Genomic DNA, 24977 nt, shown 5'->3' on the forward strand with positions numbered 1-24977 from the left:
TGGAAGGTCAACACACGAACTCGGGTCTACACTTGCCACCGTTGTGACATTAGCCAGGCGACCAAACTTCGGTACTATCCGTCGCATCTTCAGCGTCTCAAAGGTCCTGCAGTGGCGAATGACGTCAGACACGGAATCCAAGCTTTCTTTACCGATCAAAAAATTGTAGACGTCTTCGGCTATCCCTTTCAACAAATGTCCAACTTTGTCCTCTTCAGACATTTGAGAGTTCACTATTTTGCACAGTTTCAGCACTTCTTCGATATAAGTCGTGCAGGTCTCGCCGGGAATCTGAGCTCTTTGCGAAAGCGTCTGTTCGGCGCGTTTCTTTTTTTGCGCTAGAGTCTCCAAAACACGCTCTGAGCTCCTCTACGAAAAACTCCCATGAAGTGAGCGTGTCTTCGTGATTCTCATACCAGACGAGTGCTGTGTCGGTAAGGGAAAACACAACATTTGACAACTGTGCGGTCGAGTTCCAACCGTTAGATCGGCTCACCCTTCGGTAGTTTGTGAGCCACTCGTCGACATCTTCTCCGGCTTTTCCTCCGAAAGTGAGTGGCACCCGGTAGTATTGCCAGGGAAGGCCAGGTGCTGGCCTTGAAGCCGCGTCAGAACCTTCGGGAATCTGGCAGGCGTATTCAGTCATGTCAGGTGATGGTGGCGGAAGTCCGGCAAGTCGACGGCTTCGGCGAAGTTGTAGCAGCGTAGGCTCCGTGGTTACGAGGTGTACCCCGCACCTCCACCAATTTGTTACAAGCACGGGGAAAAGGGGTTTATTGAGGCGTGCGAGAGCAGGAACGGCAGGCTACGAACAACAGGAATGGCCGCTGCACAGTCTTCGTTCTCCTCTTTCTTCCTCTTCTTGATCTACGCGTCCCTTTTACGCGCTTGGACGTAACAATATTTTAATTTCGCATGCGTTTCGCTCGTGCAAGAACTTTCCACGACTCGCTGACTTCCCGCCTGTCGCCAATGAATGTTCCCCGGCCAGACGCTCCTCAAGCCCGGCCGGGGCCCGATCGAGTCAGCAATTGCTTGCCCGCCCCGAGCATCCTTGGACCGAGTTTGGCATATGCGGCCTACAACGCTTTCTGTCTTGCCAGCGCTAGTAGTAAAATCATGTTTTGTCAACAATTAAGTTAGCGTGTTGACGGTACGTGAAACGTCGGTCGCTTCCGTATCGCAGCTCTGTTGGCATTCGCTTTTTTTTCTTATCGTGTTACACAATCGGTGCGATTGCGATCACTTTATTCCGACGGTTATGCTATGTTATGATAGAGCAGGCAGGCCGGATCGAGGTGCCGTACTCGCTAGGGCCTTTCCTTGCCGTGCTGCGCGTACGCTATCACCGATAGGTCGTTTATATGGACGGTAGCTAATAATAATAACGATAAGCCCGAGAAAGGAATCCATGTGACATACTCGTCCTGAAGATAGGTTCATGTTTGCCGAATCGCACCGTATGTATGTATGTATGACTCGGTCGAATTGGCACGTACAGTTGAGAGGCTCTCATGAGATATGCTCGCCGACGACATACCGATGAAGTGCTGTTTAGTATTTTTCTCGCACACAACTATGTAAACGAACTTCCTATTAGCGTGTAGACGAATGATGAGGGCGGCATATAGGTACAGTACCGTACATATTCGCCTGAAGAGGAACATTACAAAGGTGGACATGGTATTCACATTTTTATTAATTTAATGATGATATATGTGGGCTGTGTAGACCTTTAGGGTGTAATGCAATATACAATGTAGGAATGAAGTATTAAGAACACAACAACAAAATTTCTTGTCATATCACCAACTGAGTAAAATCTGCTTTTCAAATGAACAAACATACCCCAAAGGAATGCCACTTGTAGCTTTTTCAACTGAGCTACCACATCTTTAGTCACGTATACAGCTAGGGTATGCAATTCAATTTTAGAACATGGCTTATTTAGCAAAAAGCTTGCCTAATCTTGAATACAGTTAATGCATTAGAGGTGCAGCCTTAGTTACTGTACACATTGTATAATCTGCACACTGCAGATCATTTGCATAATCTGTTTTGTACTTTCTTCTGCATGTGGCTGCAAGCCTTTGTTTTCAAGATTGCACCTAAGAAGAAAAGTGTTGTGTTTGGTTTGGATGATGCACTGCGGTGGCCAAGAGAAGAAACATGCAAATTATAATATTGTTTTATTAAGATAGCTGTATTGGACCAGCAGGACCTACCTTTCATACCATGATTAGGGCAAGACAGAGGGCACCTGACAAAATCCAGAAAATGTATCATCCACTCTAAGTAATTGGTGAGCAAGCTTCAATACCATGAGGGACCAGTGAGCCTTGGCTTTGGTATGACTGGAATAGTCTTGAAAATACCGAAACATATGTGCGTAAGGGACAGGAGTTGCCTCTGTCTGAAACCCACTGATGACTCCATTATAAACGTAAGTAGCAGTGCTTGTGCCTTGCCCTGCTGCTTAATTTCAGAGAGACTAAGAGATGAACGAAAGGCATAGAAAGAAACATTGAGAGGAGCATTATTTATGTTCTTTTGCAATATCATGCTGCACTTGCCACAAATTATAAACACTGCAATAGTTGTCTCTAGCTTGCTCATTTTAATAATGGTTCCATTCACAGTCTCAACTCAACAGCACAACACAACATATTAACTTATTGCGCTAAAGTCTGAGAGTGTGTTGCTTACATATACTACATTTGGTTACATTTACGTATACTGGATGAGTGAGGGGCATATGAACACACTTAGTGCTGCTTTCCAACTGAGATTATTCAATCCATTGAGCAACCTGACTTTAAACTTTCGCAGGTGACTGTTCAAGTCAATGCACATACATTTGCCCACATCTACTGTTTGTTCTATATTGATTTTTCTTTTACTAGTAATCACGGTGGATTATAAGGGATATTACAATTAAACATTGAAGGCCATAATTATGAAAATAATATGGCCTTTGAAAACAAAACGCATAGACAGGCCATCAAAATGACAGCAAAAATAAAGAGTAAATTAATTGTCTGTTAAAAAAAAGCCTAATAAACTTATTAAATCACCCAGCCCATGCCTCTTAATTGGCTCTTGAAGGTTGAGCTCCAAGACTGGCATGCTGTGTATATCACTGACAGTAAGCACCGGACTAGCAATACCAGAGTAACAGGGGAATCACCCATTGCAATCACCTCTGAAAATTTAGTCAATCGAGTTAGAGAGCTCTTATAAATCACCTTTTTAACAGCGGAGTAACACTGTACCATTTTGGAACAATACATTTGTGTTTCTGTGACATCACCCGAATACCTCAAATGGATCCCGGCACATATGGGAGAACTAACCATGAATCGCCCTCCCAACCTCAATGAGAAGGCCGACCGAGCGGCGCGAGAACTAACCCACCGCGTCTCGGACAGTGACGGCCTAACACCCCGCAACCCCCGGGGAAAGGGGAATGACTGCAGGGAGACGACGACGACGAAGTAGCGATACGAGACAACAGGGACAGACTGGTCACGTACCACGATATACTGACACGCTATACGAAACAAGGAGAAACATACCCACAACCCCGCAAACTACTCGGCATGTTTCAAGAAACAGATTGGAGGAGGTTGCAAACCAGAACATTCCCAAACCCAGTACATTTAAACAGAATAAATTCAACACAATACCCAGACGCGAGCTGCAAGCTCTGCAAGCACGAACACGCAGACATGGCACAGATCTCATGGAAGTGCACACAGATCAGATCGATATATCAGATCGAGGACAAGATAGAACCGGACCTTCTTGAGGAGCGATAGCTAAGCGCCGTGACTAGCTCGGAACTACACGACCAACTATGGGCTATCCAGTGGGCCCGGGCAGCGGTGGAAAGGCTATGCCTCACCGCACATGATGCCCGGGTGGCCTGAGCCTGGGCTGGAAACCTTGCAGATCCTTTTCTCATTAAAGTTATTTCCGTACGTCCCTCCCTGGTTCAAAAAAATTGACCTTCCTAAACGCCATGTGCATCTTTAGAGGCATGACTTATAGAGATACACTGGCAATTTAATCTCTCCACCATGGATGCTAAAAAGTCTCAAAAGGCAAAATCCTACTCGCTGATAGATGCTTCTTTTCAAAGGACATTTGCCCTTTTTACACACAATGCTTTGTTTAGGGTCACATTCAGAGCAAGTGAAAAGCACAATTAGGCCTATAATGCCTGTAATGATGCTTTTTACCAACTTGCTGTGAAACAGTATTGCATGAAGCTACACTGACTCTCTACAACTGCAGAAGATTACTCTTTTCATTCAGGCAGCAGTGACATTTCTTTCTGTTCATAACAAGTGAGTCAAGATGCCTGTGTTCACATGATTAAAATTACGTGTTTCCTGATGATAAATTGCAGTTAAGAATACCGCGTCCTTGACAGTGCTTGCAAAATTGATGCGGCAATGGCTGTCAAATTTGAGCGTAAAAGCATGTGTCGCATCAGAGCAACCTTTTCGGGGTAGAAAGACGGTAAGTGAGCCTGGCACAAGAGGTGCGGGTAGATACATGTTCTTGATGTTGTGTTCTTTGTTATCGGCCATGGCATTGAAAAGGCCAGAGATGTGTCCCTGTACCTAGTGTAAGCAAGCATTAAAAGTGAGTAGTTGTGAAGCTTGTGTATCTTTTGACAAAGCTATGTGGCTTTACTGTCTTGCTTCAGCTGTTAAATGACACTCAAGGAATTGGTGTGTCTGTGTTTGGGTGATTTTTGATAAAAATGAGGCTGCCTCATTGGTGTCATGTGTGACTTTACCGTGTACCAGTCCCGTTCTGCAGACTCTTGTCATGTATGGTATGAAGCTCAAGTAGAGTTGCAGACATCCATTGTATATTCCTTATTTTTATAAAGAGGCAAGTACTTAAGGCTGACTGATACTATGCTTACATCTCCTGTAATAGCAGCGTCTGTACAAGATACATCGGTCCAAAGGAACATTAGTGTACAGCCGTGCCATGGCCTTAAGTCTGTTATTGCACCCAAGCAATCAGAAGTGACTCCAACATGCAACCTCTTTAACTCACATGCTCATTCAGGTTGAATTAGCAATGCTGCCGTGGTGTTCAACTGGGCATGTTCTTGAGTGAACAGAGGGAGAGCAGCTATTGCCCTCATCACGTTCTGAATAGTGATCTCAATCTGGTCCCTCTGCTTCGGTGAGGGCCAGTAAAACTGAGCCTGATAAATAATATGTGCCTGGAGTACAGACCAAACAACATTACTGGCTATTTCGGTACAATCTTCTCCACATTTAGACGCAATCCCCAGCGACCAAGCCGTCCTGTGGGGTCCCGTAGGGAAGACAGCCAGGAGAGGGCGTGGTGGTCTGTAAAGACCGGAAACGTGCGGCCGTACAAATATGGCCGGTACTTTGCGAGAGCCCAAACTAAAGCCAAGCATTCCCGTTCGGTGATGGAGTAATTTCTCTCGGCAGGTGACAGCAGGCGGCTGGCGTAAGCTATCACGCACTCGGTAGCATTCCGCTGTTGGGCGAGAACAGAGCCGATGCCGTGCCCGCTTGCGTCAGTGTGAATTTCGGTCGGTGCAGATGGATCAAAGTGGGCAAGTATGCGAGGGGTGGTCAGAAACCCGATGAGAGCGGCGTACGCGTGAGCCTACTCCGGGCCCCATGGGAATGGCGTGTTCTTCTTTAGAAGATCTGTGAAAGGCCGAGCAACGTCGTCGAAGTTTCTGACGAAACGGCGAAAGTAAGAACACAGGCCAACGAAGCAGCGCACGTCAGAAGCAGAATGTGGCACAGGGAAATTGCGTACGGTGGAAACTTTTTCTGGATCTCGTTGTAGACCGGATGCGTCAACAAGGTGTCCCAACACGGTAATCTGACGGCGCCCCAGGGGCGTAGCCGGGGGGGGGGGGGCTTATTTCAGCCCCCCCCAACTTTTTTCGTGCTGTCCATGCACCGCCGACCAAAGCAACCCCCGACGCGGGAAATAATTCTGGATTTTGTCTAGAATGGGGGGAGGGGTCTTTTTCGTGGTCGAAAAGACAATTCAGCGGGAAAATTGTGAACTCGGCCTGGTTCTCGTGGCAACGCCCATGCACTGGGAGTCACATAAAGCAAACAGCCCACTCAGAGGACAATGTTTCAAGGATGTTTTGATTGCAAACCGGCTTGCCGCGGCATCTCGCGGAAGCCGCGGAATCTATGGTGCGCGTGGATGTCAATTCCGAATCTTTATGCGTATAAAGTTCTCATAAACGTTTGATGCGTAAGATGGATTGATATTTCCAAAAGTGTGCTTTAGATTGTCAATTGCGAAACTTTCTGGTTTAATGTTCCTATAAATATTTGAGCCGAAGGTGCATTGACTTTTCTAAAGTTTTTCATCGGAACATACAATAAGACAAGCGAAATCAACACACTGTCAGACAAGTTGACAATGCACGCAGCGAGGTCCCATGAGACAAAGCGTTGTGGTGGTTCATTCGCGCCGTCATGTCACATAAAAAGACACCAACATTTTCTTTTCACCTGCGCCAAAGCATCCACCTGAAGACACTAAAGCCAGCCATGGTAACTACGTTCTTATTTATTTTTTCTACTTTGACTTTTATTCGCGACGACACATTGAGCCTCTTCAACTTTTTTTGTACTCGCTACTCGCAGGCTGCCAGAGCCAGCCAGAGCGCATGCATTTTTCTCATGTTGCCTCGACCACTGCGCGGCGCACTTCGGTGCGCATTCGGTTTTCTCTGGCCGAATGCATTTTTGCCTAGCAGAGTTTTGGAAGCTTTCTTGCTAGCAGACGAGAAAAAGAAACAATGGTCGCACGCCGCCATCACTCTGGGGACTCGACGGATTGCATCGCGTTCGCTTGCGCGCAACCTCTACAGAAAGTCTTGTCTCGCCGGTTTAGGATACCGAGCAGTATGCGCATGGTTTTCGGTGGACCAAGCGCCTCGCGTTTACTTCGATATTCCTTTGGTAGCGACATTAGGTGCCCAAAGTAGGCATTTGATTGTGGCCAACATTGCGTTTTTTCATTTCAGTGCCCCTGCCCCACAAAAAAAAACGGGAAACATTGTTGCGGCGCAGCGAATTCTCGCAGAGAGAAAGTTCGATTTTTCTACTTCTTTTGCGGAAAGTAATGGGCCATAGGACGTTTCATTTGCCGGATACTCTTATTATATTATTTCGATAGAAGTTATATGGACACGCAGGCGCATTCCTGTCGTCGCCGTCGCCTTCATATTTCGTATCAAGTCCAAGGGAGATAACATCGTGACCGTGCGCCGCATGCTGCGTGTGCGAGTGAAAGCGTGGGGGGGAGGGGGGATAGGTGAGCCGACGATGGTGGCTTGGGTGGCTGTCTTATTTGCGCAAGGCAGAAAACGAAGGAACAAACGCGCCGCTTTCCGTCGCGCGCGATATATCGGGGGGAGTGGATAGAATGGGGGGGCGGGATCTGGGATTCTGTGAATTTGTGATTTCACAACTTGTTTATTTGCCTTGTTTGGTTATATACAGTGACTTTTTTCGTAGATACTTAAATTTATTAAAGACTTATACATACATTTAAATATCTTGTTGCGATGTTTTGTGTATACGTGCACTGAACTTTCTTTCCAGTGACACTTTTTTGCCCTTTATCAAGCTGTATCTTCGCATCTGTATATTCTATTGTGTCTTCGCCTTTCTAATGTACGAGGGCGAGTCAAATGAAAGTGAGCCTACCCACCCCGCGAAAAACTGGTTCGGTTCATTATCTGCGAGGCATGCGCGTAGCACATAGGCATCTCTCATTTACAAAAGTGACACGTAGGTGGGAGGATAAATGTTCTTTAATGCTCTCATACACTGGGTTGAACATGGTTGCGCGACGTAATGGACGCTCAAGCAGCGTGATACCGTTAGGTTTTTGACAGCTGAAGGTGTTTCCCAAAAAAGAAATTAGTCGCCGTATGGCTGCCATGTACATTGAACATTGCATCTCATTGGCCACTGTGAAGCGTTGCAGCAAACGGTTGAAAGAAAGACGTGAAAGTTGCAAAGACGATCCAAGACCGGGCCAAAGCCACCGTGGAACCACCCCCAACAAAATTGCAAAGGTTGATGAGCTGATGAGACAAGAACGGAGGGTAAGAATAGATGAACTGGTAGAGCGTGTGAACATCAGTCACGGTTCGGTTCACACCATAATTCATGAACATCTAGGTTATGGGCTCTTGCGTGCACAATGAATGCCCAAGATTTTGTACCACCGCCAGAACACGGAGAAGTTCGGGGCTGCCTTTACTCATCTGATGCGGTATCACAATGAGGGTGACGATTTCTTGTTTGCAATTGTGATCGGGGACAAACCATGACGTCACTACTACGAGCCTGAAACACGATGGTAGAGCTTACAGTGGAAACATTCGAATTCACCACCGCCAAAGAAAGCAAAGGCTGTCATTTCCGCCGGAAAGGTGTTGACTTCTTTTTACAATCGTCAGGAGCCATTACTGATAGAATTTGCTAAATCTAGAGAGACTATCAGTTGTTTCTGATATTGCGCAACGCTGGAGCGGCTGCGTGTCGCAGTCAAGAACAAACTACGTGGAAAATAGACGAATGGGGTTATCTTGTTCCACGACAATGCCCGTCCCCACGTCGGTGATGTGGTTGATAGAAAGCTGGCAAAGTTGAAGCTGAAACGCTGCAACATCCGCCATACATCTCAGACCTGTCGCCTTGCGACTTCGACTTTGGCGCAACCGAAAAAATAGCTCAACGGAACCAGATTCATGTCTGACGATGACGTGAAAGAGTCAGTTCGAGACTTTCGGAGGCGGCAACCCAAGGAGCTTTATGAGATGGGAATCACGCGACTCGTTAGTCAATGGGACAAATGTGTAAATACTCATGGAGGCTACTTTTAAATAAAGTACCCCGTTTGTCATATATTCGCATTGGCTCACTTTCATTTGACTCGCCCTCGTATATTTTGCAGAACTCATGCTTTTTATACGTGCTCTCTGTTGCGACTATAATTTGGGTGCAATTACTCACGATACATGGCCGCTGACAGCTGCTCCTGCGTAACACATTGGAACAAATGACAGCGTCATTGAGATTTTTCACTGGCCGTTGCAAATGTACAAGAATGTAAACAAGAATCTTGAATGACAGTTTCATTAACATATTCGTCCTCAACTTGTTCATTTCATGACCGTTACATTTTTCTTATTAGCGGCATGCACCGCTTTGCTGATCTCGAGCTGATATAGTTCTAAAGTTCGTGTGATATTTTCTTTAGTTATTAAATAGACAAAAAACATGGAAGCATTGATATTAGTTATTTTGGGCGCAATTTTTGGCACAGACGTGTGTATTCTTTTATGAAAAAATACATAGTTTACTTGTATTGACAGTGCGCAGCGTTCAAGAATTCGTTTGCAGCATCTTTTGCAGTAGCAATGCAGTTATTTGTCATGTATTTGATCTCTAGACAATTGTTTAAGAGGAAGCTTTAGCTCGGGCCCTATTCCGATGCGCCTATTGAAATACATGCAAAACGCAGAAACGCATTTCTGAGATAACCCCTGGATCGCTTTAATGAAATTTGTTGCGCTTGAGAGAGGAAGTTAAATTATAGTGCCTGTTGGATGCGAAATTTCGATTTAGGGCCTGAACTTTGTTTAAAATATTTTGAAAAATTTTAAAGTTCGAAAAAATAGAAGCACGAAGTTTGCAAATTAATAGCTCTGCATCAAGAATAGATATCGCGGTTACGTAAACGGCATCCATTAGACCATTCAAAGCGGACGAATTCGATATGTGAATTTGTATCTTACGTGAATTGATTACGTTATGTACAAGGGTTCTGCAAAAGCCGTATTTCCGTAATACTTAATTTTTTAGGTTCATGTGTAGCATATCAATTTTCCCACTGTAGATGTACTGTTATATGCAGTTCACAAAATTGTGATATAATTGATCGTTGTTGAGTTACCCAGTATTAAACTTGATAGTGTCGTTGTCAAAAAATTTTCGGTTTTGATGAATCTTTACTAGCGAAGTGACAACCTAAATGAAACCAACAGCCACTAGAATTTATGTTTTTCTTTTATATGCAGTAACCCTCGTCAAATTTGGTGCAGCGGTTGCCAAGAAAAACGAATTTTCATTCTACATGTATTTAGATAGGAGCGCCCGAACTAAAGTTTCCTCTTAAGGAGGAGGCCGAGCTGCAACGTGAGAGCTCCCCCCCCCCCCCCCCCCCGGACGAAATTCAGGCTACGCCACTGCTGCGCCCGAATTAAAACTTCGTGGGGTTCAGCTCAAGGCCGGTTTTGCGGAATACTGCGAGAATTTCAGAGAGTCGGGTAAGGTGCCTGCCGAACGTGGGTGAAAAAACAATAACGTCGTCAAGGTAACAAAGACAGGTGGTCCATTTGTAGCCTCGCAGAAGAGAGTCCATCATACGTTCAAATTTCGCAGGAGCATTGCATAGGCCAAAGTGCATGACTTTGAATGTGATGAAGGCCATCTTCACGCGGTCCATTTCATCAACTGAAATCTGCCAGTAGCCAGATCAAAGCCCAATGGACGAGAAGCATTTAGCTCCATGCAAGCAGTCCAAGGCGTCATCGATGCGTGGTAGTGGTTAGACGTCTTTTCTCGTGGTCTTGTTTAAGTGGCCATAATCGACGCAAAAACGCCAAGTACCATCTTTCTTTTCCACAAGGACGACAGGTGAAACTCAAGGACAGCCTGATGGCTCAATGACCCCTTTGCGGAAAATTTTGTCCACTTCTGATTGGATGACTCGACGTTCAGCATGCGATACCCGATAGCGACGCCGACGAATAGGATTCGTCTCTCGAGTGTTGTACGTTGGTGAACGACAGATGTTTGACCTAACGGCCTATCGCCGAAATCAAAGATGCCACTGTACGATGCAAGCAAGTGACGTATGTCCGTAGCCTGTGCAGTGGTGAGGTCAAGTGCAATCATTTTCGCGAAGTCATCCGTTAAGGAACCAGAGCTGTGAGCTCCAATTGGCGCTAATACGCCACTCACAGCATTCAGACTCTCAATGTAAAATTCGGTACCATTAGAAATGCTGGCCAAGAATATGCCCGCCGGAATCACTTGAGGGCACAGGCTGAAATTCAGAAGTGGTAGAACGACGCCGTTGTTAGTAACCGTGACAAACTTATGCGGAACAGAAACGTTCCGGTTCAAGAGCGTTGTCGATGACGGGGCAAAGCGCATATTCACCGTCAGGAACCTGTGGCTGGGCGGTCAACGTGACGTAAGTAACTGCCTCGGGCGACAGACGCACATCGTGAAGCGCGCACAAGTGTGGTGGGGCGGTGCTCAGAGCATCGGCGAGTTGAGGCAGTTCCAACTGAAGAACGCCGGTCGCGCAGTCGATGAAGGCAGAATGAGTGGATAAAAAGTATAATCCAAGAATAAAGTCGTGAGGGCAGTTGTCGATCACAGCAAAGAGGACAGAAGTAGGGCGGCCGGCTATAATTAAGCGCGCAATACACATTCCAAGAGCAACCAGCACGCCGCCGTCGGCCACACGAAGCACTCGGGCAGTTGCTGGGGTGAGGACTTTCTTTAAATATCTACGTGGGCTAGCACTCATCACAGACACGTGGGCTCCAGTGTCAACGAGTGCTTGGACAGGTACGCCATCTATTTTAACATCTATTACACTTCGCCTTGTGGGCACAGACAGAGGATTTGCTGCGGTAGTAGGCAATGCAACACCACCTCCGAGGGCTGTATTTCTTAGTTTTCCGGAAGGGTGCGGCCAAAAGCCACAGGGGACGGAAGGCGATGTCGCTGCGGTGAACGGGAAGATGGGCGACGTGTTTGCGGTGAACGAGACTGGTGTCCGCGCGGCGATGGTGAGCGGCTGTACAACGTCTTCCTAGCAGAGTTGTCGGCGCGCGCTGTTAGACTCGGCGGTGGGCGAATCATTGCGGGCATTTCCATCAAATTGGCTCAGGTTAGTCGGTGTGCGAAGTGTTAAGGGCCACGAGTTTCGACAGTATCGGGCGACATGACCAATGCGGTGACATGTGAAACATATGGGCTGGTCGTCCGCAGTTCTCCAGTCAGTCGGGTTGCGACAACGAGGAGAGAATCACCGGGGTGGAGTGTAAATAGTAGACGGGCACTCGTTACCTATGGGAAGAGCGACAGCACACACAGAATGTAAACCAATCTTTTCAAGTTCAAGGCGAACGATGGCTTGTACGCGATGAATTGAAAATGTGGTAGTATCAGGGCTACGCGAACAGAAAGCTGTGGGCGCCATAGCATCCAGTTAGCATCTGACGATTCGTGCCACGTCCTCTGATGGTGACCCAGGCTGCTGTGCGGATTGATCTCCACACGTCGACGTTGCGGCAGTACTGGGAAGTCTGGCGAATGGTTGCAAGATGCGTCGGCTTTTGGCCTGCTCGAATTGTCGGCACTCTTTATTGATTGCATAAACTGCATAGCTGTTTTTGCACATGTGCAGATTAAACGCGTTGTCAGAAATGCCCTTAAGCACGTTCCCGACCGTCTCAGCTTCTGTCATGGCGTGATCGGCCTTACAACAAAGTGCCAGCTGGTCCTGGATGTACGAGACATCGGACTCCGTGGGGGATCGGGCACGGGAGGCCAGTTCCTGCTTTGCGGCAATTTTACGGCCGGCTGATTTGCCAAGCAACTCTGTCAATTTCTCTTTGCATTGGTCCCAGCTGGTTATCCTCTTGGTGGTTTTCGCACCACACCTTTGCAGTACTTTTAGGTAGAACAGCAGGTTAGCTAGCATAAGCTTAGGGTCTCATCTGTTGATTCCACTCACGGGTTCGTACATGGCAACCCACTTTTCAACGTCGTCGCCATCGGTCCCGCAGAAAGTTCCAGCATCCTTGGCTTGCACAACGACAACCGAAGGTAACAGCGACGTAGCATGCGACGATGACGTAGAAGGCGGCAACGACGTTGATCCCGAGTGCTCACCGTCATTCATGGTGCGGACGGTGATGCGACGTCCACTGCGGAGCTCCGTTTCCACCCTTGGTACCCCGCACCTCTCACCAATATCTTACGGGGATATTGGGAGCGTAGAAGATTATATATATATATATATATATATATATATGTATATATATACACAAAGATGAGTCCGAGTAGTTTAAATGGCTGACCACCAACAACCCGCAGCCAGCCAGCGTCTCGAGATCTTCTTCTTCATCTCTTCGTTCATCCTTCCGTAACAATATATTTCATTCAAATAAAGCAAGTTTTGCCGAAGTTTAGAAATTTCAAAATGTCCATAGGCGCTTGCTGCTACATTATATTTTTTTTTGTCGCTACTGATTATGCTACGCGGTACGCAATTACCACAGCCCTCCCGACAAGTTGTGCTACTGACGTTGCTGAATTTCTGCTGTATGACATCATTTTAGTGTATGGTGATCCGTGCCAATTACTCACTGACCGTGGCCGCAGCTTTCTGTCGGCAGTTGTCGAGGACATCCTCTGCTCCTGCTCGACAAAGCACAAGTTCAGCACGTCCTACCACCCACAGACCAACTGCCTCACGGAGAGCCTCAGCCGGACCATCAACGACATGCTTTCGAAGTACGTTGCGACCGACCACCACGACTGGGATCTTCACTTACCATATGTGACGTTCGCGTATAATTCATCGCGTCACAACACCGACGGCTATTGACCAGTCTATCTTCTATATGACCGAGAACCCGCGTTGCCCTAAGACACATTGTTGCCCTCGGCCACACGTTCAACCACTGAATACGCCCGCGACGCGGTCGCACACGCCGACCACGTGCGCCAGCTCGCCCGCACCCGTCTCGAGGCCTCGCAGGAGCATCAGAGGCGCCTCTATGATTGCCACCGTCGCGACGTGCATTTTACTCCGGCTTCTCTGGTGGTTCTCTGGCCACCCATTCGACGCGTGGGCCTTTCCGAAAAGCTGCTGTCGCACTACACTGGCCCACACCGTGTGTTGCGACAAGTGACCGATGTCACGTATGAAGTCATCCCCGCCAACCTCTCAGCGTCATCGTCGGCTGCAAGTGACATTGTTCACGTGGCGGGATTAAAGCCATACCACACACCTTTCACCGCAGATGTGTAGATTAAGCACCGGGACGGGGCTTCTACTGCCGGGGGTGATGCTACGGAACAGCCGCCACAGTGTGGTTGCACTGAGGAGAAAGAAGACGACGTGGGCCCGCTTGATATAGCATCGCCATTTTGGCCTTCCGTTAGCTTCCCTTTAAATAAATTGTATATATCATTGGGATCCAGCTACAGGTAACAATATTTAATTAAAAATTGACACGGACCTCTTTATACCTTTGTAAATTTGTTAGTGCAAAAGTCATTAAAGAATACTCTTCCGCCAGGTATTCCAGCTTGCCACCTGACCATCCCGAACTCAGTATCTTACCAGTGCACCACGCCGATTTTTTTTTCTTTCATGGTATTTATTGCAGTAGTATTTAACCAAACATTCACCAGTTTCGCATAGTCAGAGAATGGAGGGCACAACGAAAGTCACACAGAAAAGGCAGCGTTCATAATGTGGGTGGAAACGTTGGTTCCACGGAACTGTACATGTACATTTTGCCCATGTCAACAGTAAGAATCTCTGCCCGCATTCATGTTTACATTTGTATGTTGACAGCCAAGGTGCGCTTACGTTGCGCCGCGTCATCTGGCGCCTCTCTATAAGAGCAAAAGTGTTCTTACCATCGACAAGTAACATCGTGGAGTGCTAGAAGATCAATTTTGCTTTATTAATCAATCAATCAATATTTATTTTTGACAAAATCAAATACAATATAGGTGTAAGTACACATTCGGAGGATCGAAGTAACAACTGTCGGGGGGACCTCCTAACAAAACATGAAAAGGGGATGAGAAGGGATGCATAATAGGAAATTTGCTAATGTATCGATGTATCTTGTATTTGAATAATTGCGGTAGTATCTTGTATCTGTATTTGAAATACTTGTCTGAGTATCTTGTATCGTATCATGATACAATTGCTAAGTATAGTTGTCCAGCCCTGTCCAAGTAAACGTCTAATTAAGGCTCTTTGTTGTGTTGAGACGTAGCAGGCGCCATCATACTACGGTCGTCCTCATGCATTCATGTTCATTCCATCAACGCCAACCCACCGTCGTTTTACTAGCGTCTACATTTCTTTGTTGTAGTTGAGTTCGCGGTAACAGTGGGGTCATCATGTCTTCATCCTCATGTTATTGCGTATTGTGGAGTGGACGTCATGCTCTCGGAGTCATGCCAGCATCGTTATGTCGTCTTCCGTCGTTCATGCCTCGTCGTCGTCATTCCGTTACCGTCATCCCCTTCTGTCGTCATAACACCATCGTGATCATACAATCGTCATTACAGCGTCGACATAGAAAGGTCGTTATGCTGTGGTCGTCATTCCAGTATCGTCATCCCACTGTCGTCATGATACCGTCGTCACACCGATGTCATTACATCATTATCATATCATCGTCATGACGTCGTCTTCACACAGTCAACGTCAGTAAGTCATTGTTGGCATTCTAGCGTCGACACGCCATTGTCACGTCGTCGTCGTCATTCCATAATTATCACGCGGCCGTCACTTTGTCAGATTATTACATTTGTTGTTATATTATTGTGTTCACAACGTTATCATCGTGAACGTGACAATATCCATCGTCGTCTATCCGTCGTCTCACACTGTGCATCCGCCTGATTGGTGTCATCGTTTCGGAATAAGTTGTGAAAGGTGCAGTGCATCAACAAATATTGTGCTACATTGAAGCTGGAACCTTTGATATAGATAAACATATTGCACGAGTTTAGAAGCTGTACAGGATGAACTATACACATTGCCATTAGTTGCATAGCATTTCATTAGAATGTTCACTGAAGCTTTACCTCACATAGATTCCAACTTTAATAATTGCGCGTATGATGTGCATATTTTCTTATCTTTACATTTTCAACGAAACCTCATAATGAACCACAATGTGTTGTTTCTGGCTTCACTATCACTTACTTCGTATGGTGGTCACTAAAAGAAAGTGAACCCTTCTTATCCCAATATTACACTCGCCTAATAAAGAGAAGTAGCTGTACAAGAAACAGTAATACCACTTGGACTTAGTCATACTTAATCCTTTAAGTTATTACACTACGATAAATCATACGCGTGAGGTCACAATAGGAGGTGGAAGAGGAAACGAAGGAAAGAAAGGTAGGGATATAAACCAGACGCACGTCCGGTTAGCTACCTTACACCGGAGAAGGGGTTTAAGGGATAAAAGAAAGAAATGAGTGGGAAGGAAGAAAGCAGTCTCAGTGCGAACACGTGTGGTTGTCTATGACTTCAAGCCCACAATCGGCCACTGATACAAGTCGAGTTCATGAACCGTAACAATGCCCGCGTCTCTTTGTAAGTGTGCAACGCGTGGGGCCATGGTTCAACAATCTTGAACGCTATAATGTAAAACTATTTCAAACTTTTCTATTCAAATTCTGTCATCAGCCTTCCATGATTGGCCAAAAACTTTTTGGGACCTCCCACACTTGACCTGTCTATAACGCGACGTCACAAAAAGCGCAATACCTCCCCATGTCATAGGACGTGTACACACTGATTATGCATGAGTTGCCCCCCAAAAGAAAAATAGTTATTTCTGATTCGACAACTTTTTACGAGTCACCCCCATCTATTCGTGAAAAGCTTTCTCGCTGTACCCACTTCACCTGCCTGTCACAAAACCGCAAAAACCGCAAGAACTCACCGCGTCAAAGTGACGTGTACGCATTAAAGATGCATTAATATGCCGAACAAAACAGAATTTTCTTTTAAGTAGCCGCAGGCTGCCCCGTTCCGAAAGGAATAAAAGATGGCTGCCGCCGATCGCTCATGTGCTGGCTACTCGCACCTGCCGGAGAGCATGGGTTTATTTGCTTAAAATAAAACTTCCTGCGTGGCCGTGTAACGTTTTCGAGCACTTTTGGCACGTTTACGACCTCATTCTACCAATTATTCTTTGCTGAGGATCCGTTTTAGCGTCATTCTTAAGCGTACGTTGCATGCCGCCGCGAATTTCGACCAGTCACTGCAAGCTAAGTAAGGGAAAGCGGACCAATCGCAGACGCCAGCCCCACCTTCTTCATCCGGTTATCGAGTTTCAGTGCAGTGGCTCGGCCCTATCGAATCCCTCTCAACTTCAGCGTGCTCCTCGCCTCTTGTCAGCCAATTAGATAAGACAAGCCGCTGAGTGTAGGCAATGTTATTCGTTTTTCAAGCAAACAGAGGTGACCTCCTATGAACGAGGAGAGCGTTTAATTGGCCTCTTCAGACAACCCTGCGGGTGACCGCCCGGTGCTTGCGTCGGCGGTTACGCAAATTTGACATCAGGAGATTGGAGTAAAAACATACCGGAATAGTTTTACGCTATAGCGCCCCTGTACTCTGAAAATGGTCTGTTGTTTAATCGGTTTAACACACTCCGAAGAGCGTCACGTTCGATGTAGTAAACATCACAGGAATGCAACACGTGTTCGATCTTATCTTCACAGTTGCACGAGTCAAAGAAAGGTGTTTGGCATTCCAATAAGGCATAAGTAGGCTTTCGTAGAAGCCATCCCTAACCAGAGGTAGCACAGTAAATTGTCATCACGGCGGGAGAAGTGTGATGGAATCTGCAGCTTCAATATAAGATCAAGCCGGTGGACATGATAGTTCGCAACAAGCGGGATGGTACATGAAGTTGGAGCCTTGATTTGATCTAGTAGAGGGCACAACAAAATATAAACATATCATACGTGTTCAAAAAGCACGAGTTTATGAAATAAGGTGGTTCGACATACTCAGTATGTTAAAAGAGAAAGCTCTGAAACAGACAGCGATGTCAGTGTTTGAAGATGAAGGCAGTTTCGTGATGATATGTTTTCACAATGATTGTAATATTGGCTATATCTGTTATAGAAGCCCTTCACCAAGTCCCATGAGAAATGTGAGTCGCTTACCGAACTCGCGCGCTATAACTGATGACGCTGCAGGCAGTGCGTACTACGCAAAGGCATTTGTGCATCTGACCTCCACTCTCTGGCGGGAAGCGCGCTTCCCACGCGAGGAAAAGCGCGCGGACTTCTTTTTGAAATTTCAGTTGTTTCCGGTGCTGTGCAGCCGTTTGATACTCTGCAGACAGGATGGGAGCCGCGTGACTGCCTCGCTCCTTGTCTGTTTGCGATGCCCCAACCAGGTAAATAACGAACTTCGTACGGGCCGAATCGACAGTTGTTTTCTGGCTCATGTTGCCAACACCTGTAACACTCTAAACAATAAATGTTACTGCCTAGCGATCTGATGCAATCGTTCGCATGAATAATATGAGTGACAGTTGTAGGTCCTAGGCCCTCTTCCAGAGCTTGAAGAGCGTCTTCAATATATTTTTCTATTTCAACTTCATTCTCAGAAACAACCGCAAATCATCGACCCACAGAAATGCAGCGGCGATGTATTGCCGCGTCAATTGAGGTAAGCGAAAAAAAAAAATCCGTTAAAGCAGCGGAAATGCAAGAAAGATACTTTTGGGTGAAAATGTAATCTTGCCAAGTAGCTGAGCTAGATTTCAGGTGAAATAAAACAAGTCCCAAGAACTTCACATGGACACATAAACGTTCCGTGTTTTTATAATTGTTCAAGCAAGTCAATTTTATCTCGAACATACCTGAAGAAGGCATGAAGGGGCGGAGAATAAGGTCAGTCTTTGGCGTCGATGGAAAACACCCGTATGGTCTATGTTGTAAAGTATCGATAATTTTCAGGCTCAAAAGCACTCCTTTGCGAGAGCTAGGAAAAATTACTGTGAAGTCATGGCCCTGTTTTTGCTTGTTGTATTCATACATAACGGGAACGTTAGCAGCACTCTAAAGAGGACCCTTAGTAACTCATAAATTATGTGTGAATGGTTTAATTGAGGAAAAAAACGTGACTCCCGATATCAGTCAGCAACAAGAATTCATATAAAGCGTTGCTCGCAGTTTTGAATTAACAGTAGTTCGGGCTTTTCGTGAACTTGTGTTCTTATGAAAAGTTTTTCCACAACGTCACTATTACGCGGAGCCTCTGGCATGGATGCGTATAGTGTCGATGCCTCGGTTGGAATGGACGCGGCAAACGAACGCCATGTCAGCTTGTAATTTATCCCTTCATAGAAATCCTTCTCCCGTCTTCGATGCTTCTAGAAGATGAATCGTGACAAACAGCTCGCTCAGATGTTCACGTTACTCAAGATGTATCACATCCTCATCAGCAATACTGGCGTATAGTCACGTGCAGCGACAAAATACAGCGCGAAAGCAGCAAGGTGACCGAATGTCGCTAGGGTAGGCGGACTCCCAGTGAAGGCGAGCACATGGTGCAGCTTCGGCCAACTGCTCGCATAATGCGTTCGGTGTTGCGCACTCGTTGCTCCAAATCAGCACGCGCCGAGGACCCGCAGCAACCGGCACTCGTCGAAGGGCGGGAGTGTCACACAAGGCGATAAGCGCGCGAAAGAGAGCGTAACGAGCGGGGAAGAAGGTCGAACACTCACCCTGAGTGACGACTGCTGCACCTCGTCGTACAAGGGCACCATCGCGGCGGCGCAGTGACATCCGTTGTTGCCTCGCTACACTTCGCGCCACCGACGTGTAAAGCACCAGACCGCGCCTCCTAGCCTCGATCATAAAATAGCGTCCGGCGATAAGCAGGCACACGGGGTGCGTCGCCGAGGGTGAGGGCGTCGGCCACTCCAAGCGACGTCGGGCGCGGTCGTCTGATTCGCCTCCGAGACGCAAACCATCTGCCTGCCGAGGGAGGCTGCGCTGTCGCGACAGTGACAAAATGGGGCGTGCGAGGCAGTTGGGGCCAAGCTTTGCAGCGAACCTTACAGGCTACAGCGTGGGTTTATTGTATTGAATTTGCTGCAGTTACCCTATCGGTAAGCCAAGTGTCGCAGCGATACTCTGACATTTACTTTGTGCAAAAGTCAGCAGCGAGATTCTTACAGTCCTCGTGTCTATGGAAGCGTATACGATGCACGAGAAACACACAAGCAGCAGGATGAGGAGGGAAGAGCTTGAACACGTGATATCGCCATTCTTACGTTTCAGCGACCTTCCGAAAGGTGACTGAAAATAAAGGCACCGATAACTGCGGAGAAAGAGATTTGTTATAGCTAACGCTAAGTATTGTCCATGCTGGCGACTACCGTATTGGTTAAGCGAAAAATAATTCTGGAAATGTCGTGACAGGATTTTCTTATTCTACGATGGCTGTCGTATTGGTACAGTCCCATGCTAGTAAAAGGTAGGTGTTCCAGTGACTGTACAATGGCATAAGAGTCACGCCGAAAACAAGCACGGCTCAATTCATAACAAATTAATATATTTTATTAAAGCGATTGTCTTAATGTTGACGCCTCCTGAAATGTAGAATCATTTCTGCGCCTATACGTTCACTCTTTCCCTGCGTCATTCGAAACTCTGTTATGCAATGATAAATTTAAATTGAGAAACTATTCTTGGTAAAGAAAATGACGCTTTTGCTCGTGACATACCTCTGTCTCCTGGCAGTGCCGACTCTGGTGAAGGTTACAACGAGTCGACGACATTTAAGGACTCGAGGAGCCTTACAGGTATATAAGACCGCACCGCCACACGTTTTCTACTGCAAGTAAACTATATGGAGCAAAGAAAGCAATGCAGCTTTTTAATATATTTGCCCTGAAATTGATATACGCACCGAAAATAACCGAAACACGAATAAAATGCAACAAATATCTTCACAAATTCATGACTGCGAGTGCTCGTGGCGTTGTCTGCCTTGCTTTTCGCGTACTTCGTCCTCATGTTTTCGTATTCACGAACACGTTTGAACTCACCTAACAATTTATTTTGCTAAAATATATTTCTATAAAAAGTAGGATTGCAAAGTTGGCAGATCTTGTCCTATCATTTTTCCACATTTTGCATATGTTCCTGTGCGCGCTAGAAAAAGCACTGTCCTTATAATAAAATTAAGCTTTGTAGGATTTACCTATTATAACGGGTGAGCGGACATCAATGTTCTAACGAAAGCTGGCAAAGTACCGCTTTCTGAAGTACTATGCCAGTTCGTGAGTGAACTTAAACCGGCAGCTTTTCTTTTATCAAGTAACATTCTGTTGAATTGCACCAGATCTACCAATCGTTATGTACCACACTTGGCATAGTATGACAAGAGTGTATGACGAACATAAATGATAGGTCATGACATGAATGTCTTGACATGCGAAGCATGTACGTCATGAAACAGCCGCCTACGTATTGGTATGTACCAAAGTTGGCATAGTATAACAAGAGTGCATGACGAACATAAAAGATCGGTCATGACATAACATCATGAATACCATTCAAACATTAATTTCATTACTTATTCCTTGCGTCGACCATTTACTTTACTTTAGGTATTCTTAATTGTAAGTTCTTGCTACTCTAGCTGACTACCTTATTACACACTATTTTAATTCATTTATTGCCGGTTTGTATCGCGTCTTCGATTACTATTTGCACATTGTTTTTTATCATATTACCACCAAAGTCGTGGCCTCTTCCACACAGTAGGTTTGTGCCATTCAATAAGGCGCCACCACCATCATCATCATCATCATCATCATGATCCTCCTCATCATCATCATCAACAGCAGCAGCAGCAGCAGCTAGAATATGTGTCGGTTATGCCGCGCAGGACAAGACCGTGTATGCGTATCAATCTACGTTACACTTGGTGGCACTGGTGACTTATGTTCACCCGAATCAAGACGCCCGCGACAGCCACGTCACCACCGTCTATCCTGCTGCTGCGAGCGCTGCGGAAACCTTGATGGAACCTGCGGCGGCATCAGCGCCGACAAGGCCCAACACACAACACTTGTCAACGCCTACCAGCGTCGGAGTTTGATGCCGATGGCTAGGTCGCTCAGTTTGACGAGTCAAACCCCGGCGCTTCCACCCCCCCCCCCCCAAACGAAACCATACCTTCAGGTGCTTGTGTCGCAAGCTGCGGCTGATGAAGACCTCTTACGTAGGATTTCGAGACCCGCTTTGCACACCGACTGGTTTCATTCCCTATAGCAAAAACCAGCGTCTTCCAGCGTGAAACCAGCGCGCTTTTTGGCGCGGGGTCGCACTGGGTACGCTGGCACTAGCTGGGACTCACTGGGACACCAGTGAGAACGCTGGATAAGAGCTGGGTCCCAGTGGAAGAGACGCTGGTTCCACTGCCAAGACGCTGGCGCACTGGTTTGTGCTGTGCAGGCGCTGGTTCTCGCTGCAGTTCGCTGGTTGTGTTTGTGCCGTGTTGGTTCCAGTACGCAAGGACGAGCGCTGCTGAATATTAGATGCTTTATACAATTTCATCGCTTGATACTAGTCTCTTGTCCTAAATAACGCTATATCTTGGGGTTATAAAACCCTATTTCGTGTCGCAGCTTGGAATGCAACCTGACGCCAGCATGCAACCTGACGACGAAGGTCTCGATTTGATGGAAGAGGAGGTAACGGAGAAAGTGACAGCGTCCTTGGAAACGCCGGTTTATCAGGTGGCAAGTGTCGCCACGTCCACACCGACCCCTCCTGTACCCTCTGCCACCACCCGAAAGCCACTATTGATCACATCCTTTTCCTCTGCCCGGCGGATCCTCCCCCGCGGGGCCTGAAGCACCTTACTACTTGGGAGGCTTGGGAGACCCTACTGCGCTCCGAGGACCCGGCCAGGCAAGCCATCGCCACAGGCCGGGCTGACAGCGTCATGAGCCTCCGGGACATGAACGTTTGAGTGCTGTGGGGCCGCGCGGGGGCCCAAGGACCTGCGTGTCCGCAACTCCCCTGTGGGCAATAAAGTTGTCATCATCATCATCATCATCATCATCATCATCATCGCGAAAAAGGCGGCAACGCCATCCGCGTCGACACAGGACGCCTCAGCAGGAAGAAGGCAGACAGAAAGAAGAATGAACGAAGAAGAGAGGACACCGCCTGTGCCCGAAGAAACACACGACAGGTGTGACGCGTTTAACGCGGAGATGGACGCGGAGCCAGAGACGCCATATGAGACGCCGGATGAGACGGTCACTGAGGTGCCAGTCGTACCTTCCAAGCGGCGCCGAAGTGATGCTCCAGATGAGGAGACGCCGGCTGACAATGTTCAACTTCTGGAGCCGCAGTGGATGGTGGTCCGGTCGACCCGGGCCAAGAAAGGGAAGTCCGCCCCAGCGCAACGGTCAGCGTCGCTCACCCGAGAAGGGCAGGCGGCGCAGTGACCAACGCGACTGGCGTCGCGTGTGCCCGTTGAAGCTGTCGTGCCGACAGGGATGCTCGGTTTGTTCGGGTTGCCATTTGCTGGGGGCCCTACTGTTGTTTTACTCTTGCTCTTTCAAATGGCTATGTCGTTAGCTTCATTGCTCGTGGGAACCCTCAACGTTAGTCTCAGGGCGAGGCGGCGGCAGCGTCAGCTCCGACGCGTAATGTTGGAAGAAGATTTAGATATATTGGCGATTCAAGAGACTAAAATAGAGAGTGAGAGTCAGAATGATGTTATCGTTGCACAGTTTAGTGACCGCTATATTGTATGCGTTAGTCATGCTGTATGTTTATTAAGAAAGGTTTGGGTATAGTTGAGGAGACAGTTATAAGTTGTCAGAGTTGTCGATTCGTGCTGTTCAATTTTGTATATTGCAACATAAAATACCGAATATTATGTGTGTACGCACCAACGAAAGTGAATGAGCGGCTAAGTCTTCTTCAAGAAATGTCGCAGTATCTGAAAACAGACAGATGTTTGATAGTGTTAGGAGATTTCAATTGCGTTTTGAGTTCGGACGATCGTTCGAGTGGTGGATACTGACTGGGCTGATAAGAGCATTGTCTTTCTGATGGGGGCCATTGGAAGAGCTCTGTTGGAAGACATTGCACATTACGCGAAAGGAGGCAATAATCGCCATTATAGTCATTTTCAAGGCAATAGACATGCAAGGTTAGAGAGTGCTTATCTTTCGCAAGAAATCGCCACAATGTGTGAAGATTACAAGGTGCTGAACATAGCATTTAGCGACCACTGTTTAGTAGCTTTCACGATAGGGAAAAAGATCACCGCAAAACCTAGAATGAAATGGGAAACAAGAAAATTAAATGCGAAACTCTTAAAGGATGACCAATTTCTAGAAAGAGTACGCACAGAAATTGCTAAGGCAAATAATGACTGTGAAAAAGGAAGGGGTGAGCGATGGGAGCGATTTAAAGAAGTGGTAAACATGAATGCCATAGAGCGAGCAGTATAAATACGTTTTGAAGAGAGCCAAGAGGAAAATAACCTTTAAAAATGCTTCAGGAATTGGTGGATGCTGAAACTGCAACGCCAGGCACCTTTATGGAAGACCTAAGGGAAACAAAGAATAAAATTGAGGCTATCGACGCGGAAAAATGCCGTGGCGCAATTATTCGCGCATGAATGGGAAAGATCTTGGCTGATGAAATGCCAAAAAAGCGTGCTTTTGGAACTGAGAAAAAGTGTGCGAGGAATAACGAAATAGTTGAGATTGAATACAAAGGGAAAATATCTAGAGATGCCGAAGAAATCAATTATGCCTTTACGGAATATTGCAGGGAGCTCTTCAAGTGTAGAATACCGAGCAAAACTGGGTATGAAAGCCAATTTCTAACCACTCTACCTAGGTTAGACGCCGAAGAAACAGAGATTATCAGAAGATATCACAGCAAAAGAGATCGAAATGACCATTGAAGACATTACCTCGGGAAAATCACCAGGACCTGATGGCTTAAGAGCAGTTTTTTACAAAGCCTTTTGCTCGAAGATAGCCACCTTATTAGAACGTGTTTTTA

At 46.6% G+C, this 24977-nt stretch overlaps 2 protein-coding genes across 2 annotated transcripts in view; one reads left to right on the top strand and one right to left on the bottom strand.

Moving 5' to 3' along the window:
- Positions 1-19739, bottom strand: part of LOC142571288 (parathyroid hormone/parathyroid hormone-related peptide receptor-like) — a 1032566-nt gene extending 1012827 nt beyond the window's left edge. The window contains exon 1 of the mRNA XM_075679532.1: positions 19652-19739. Coding sequence (XP_075535647.1) covers positions 19652-19693 — 42 coding nt within the window. The 5' untranslated portion in view covers positions 19694-19739. The remainder of the gene's footprint in view (positions 1-19651) is intronic.
- Positions 1-24977, top strand: part of LOC142571292 (uncharacterized) — a 233736-nt gene that overhangs the window by 193199 nt on the left and 15560 nt on the right. The window lies entirely within an intron of this gene.

This window comes from Dermacentor variabilis, chromosome 2, assembly GCF_050947875.1.
Source record: "Dermacentor variabilis isolate Ectoservices chromosome 2, ASM5094787v1, whole genome shotgun sequence".
Lineage (NCBI taxonomy): Eukaryota > Metazoa > Arthropoda > Arachnida > Ixodida > Ixodidae > Dermacentor > Dermacentor variabilis.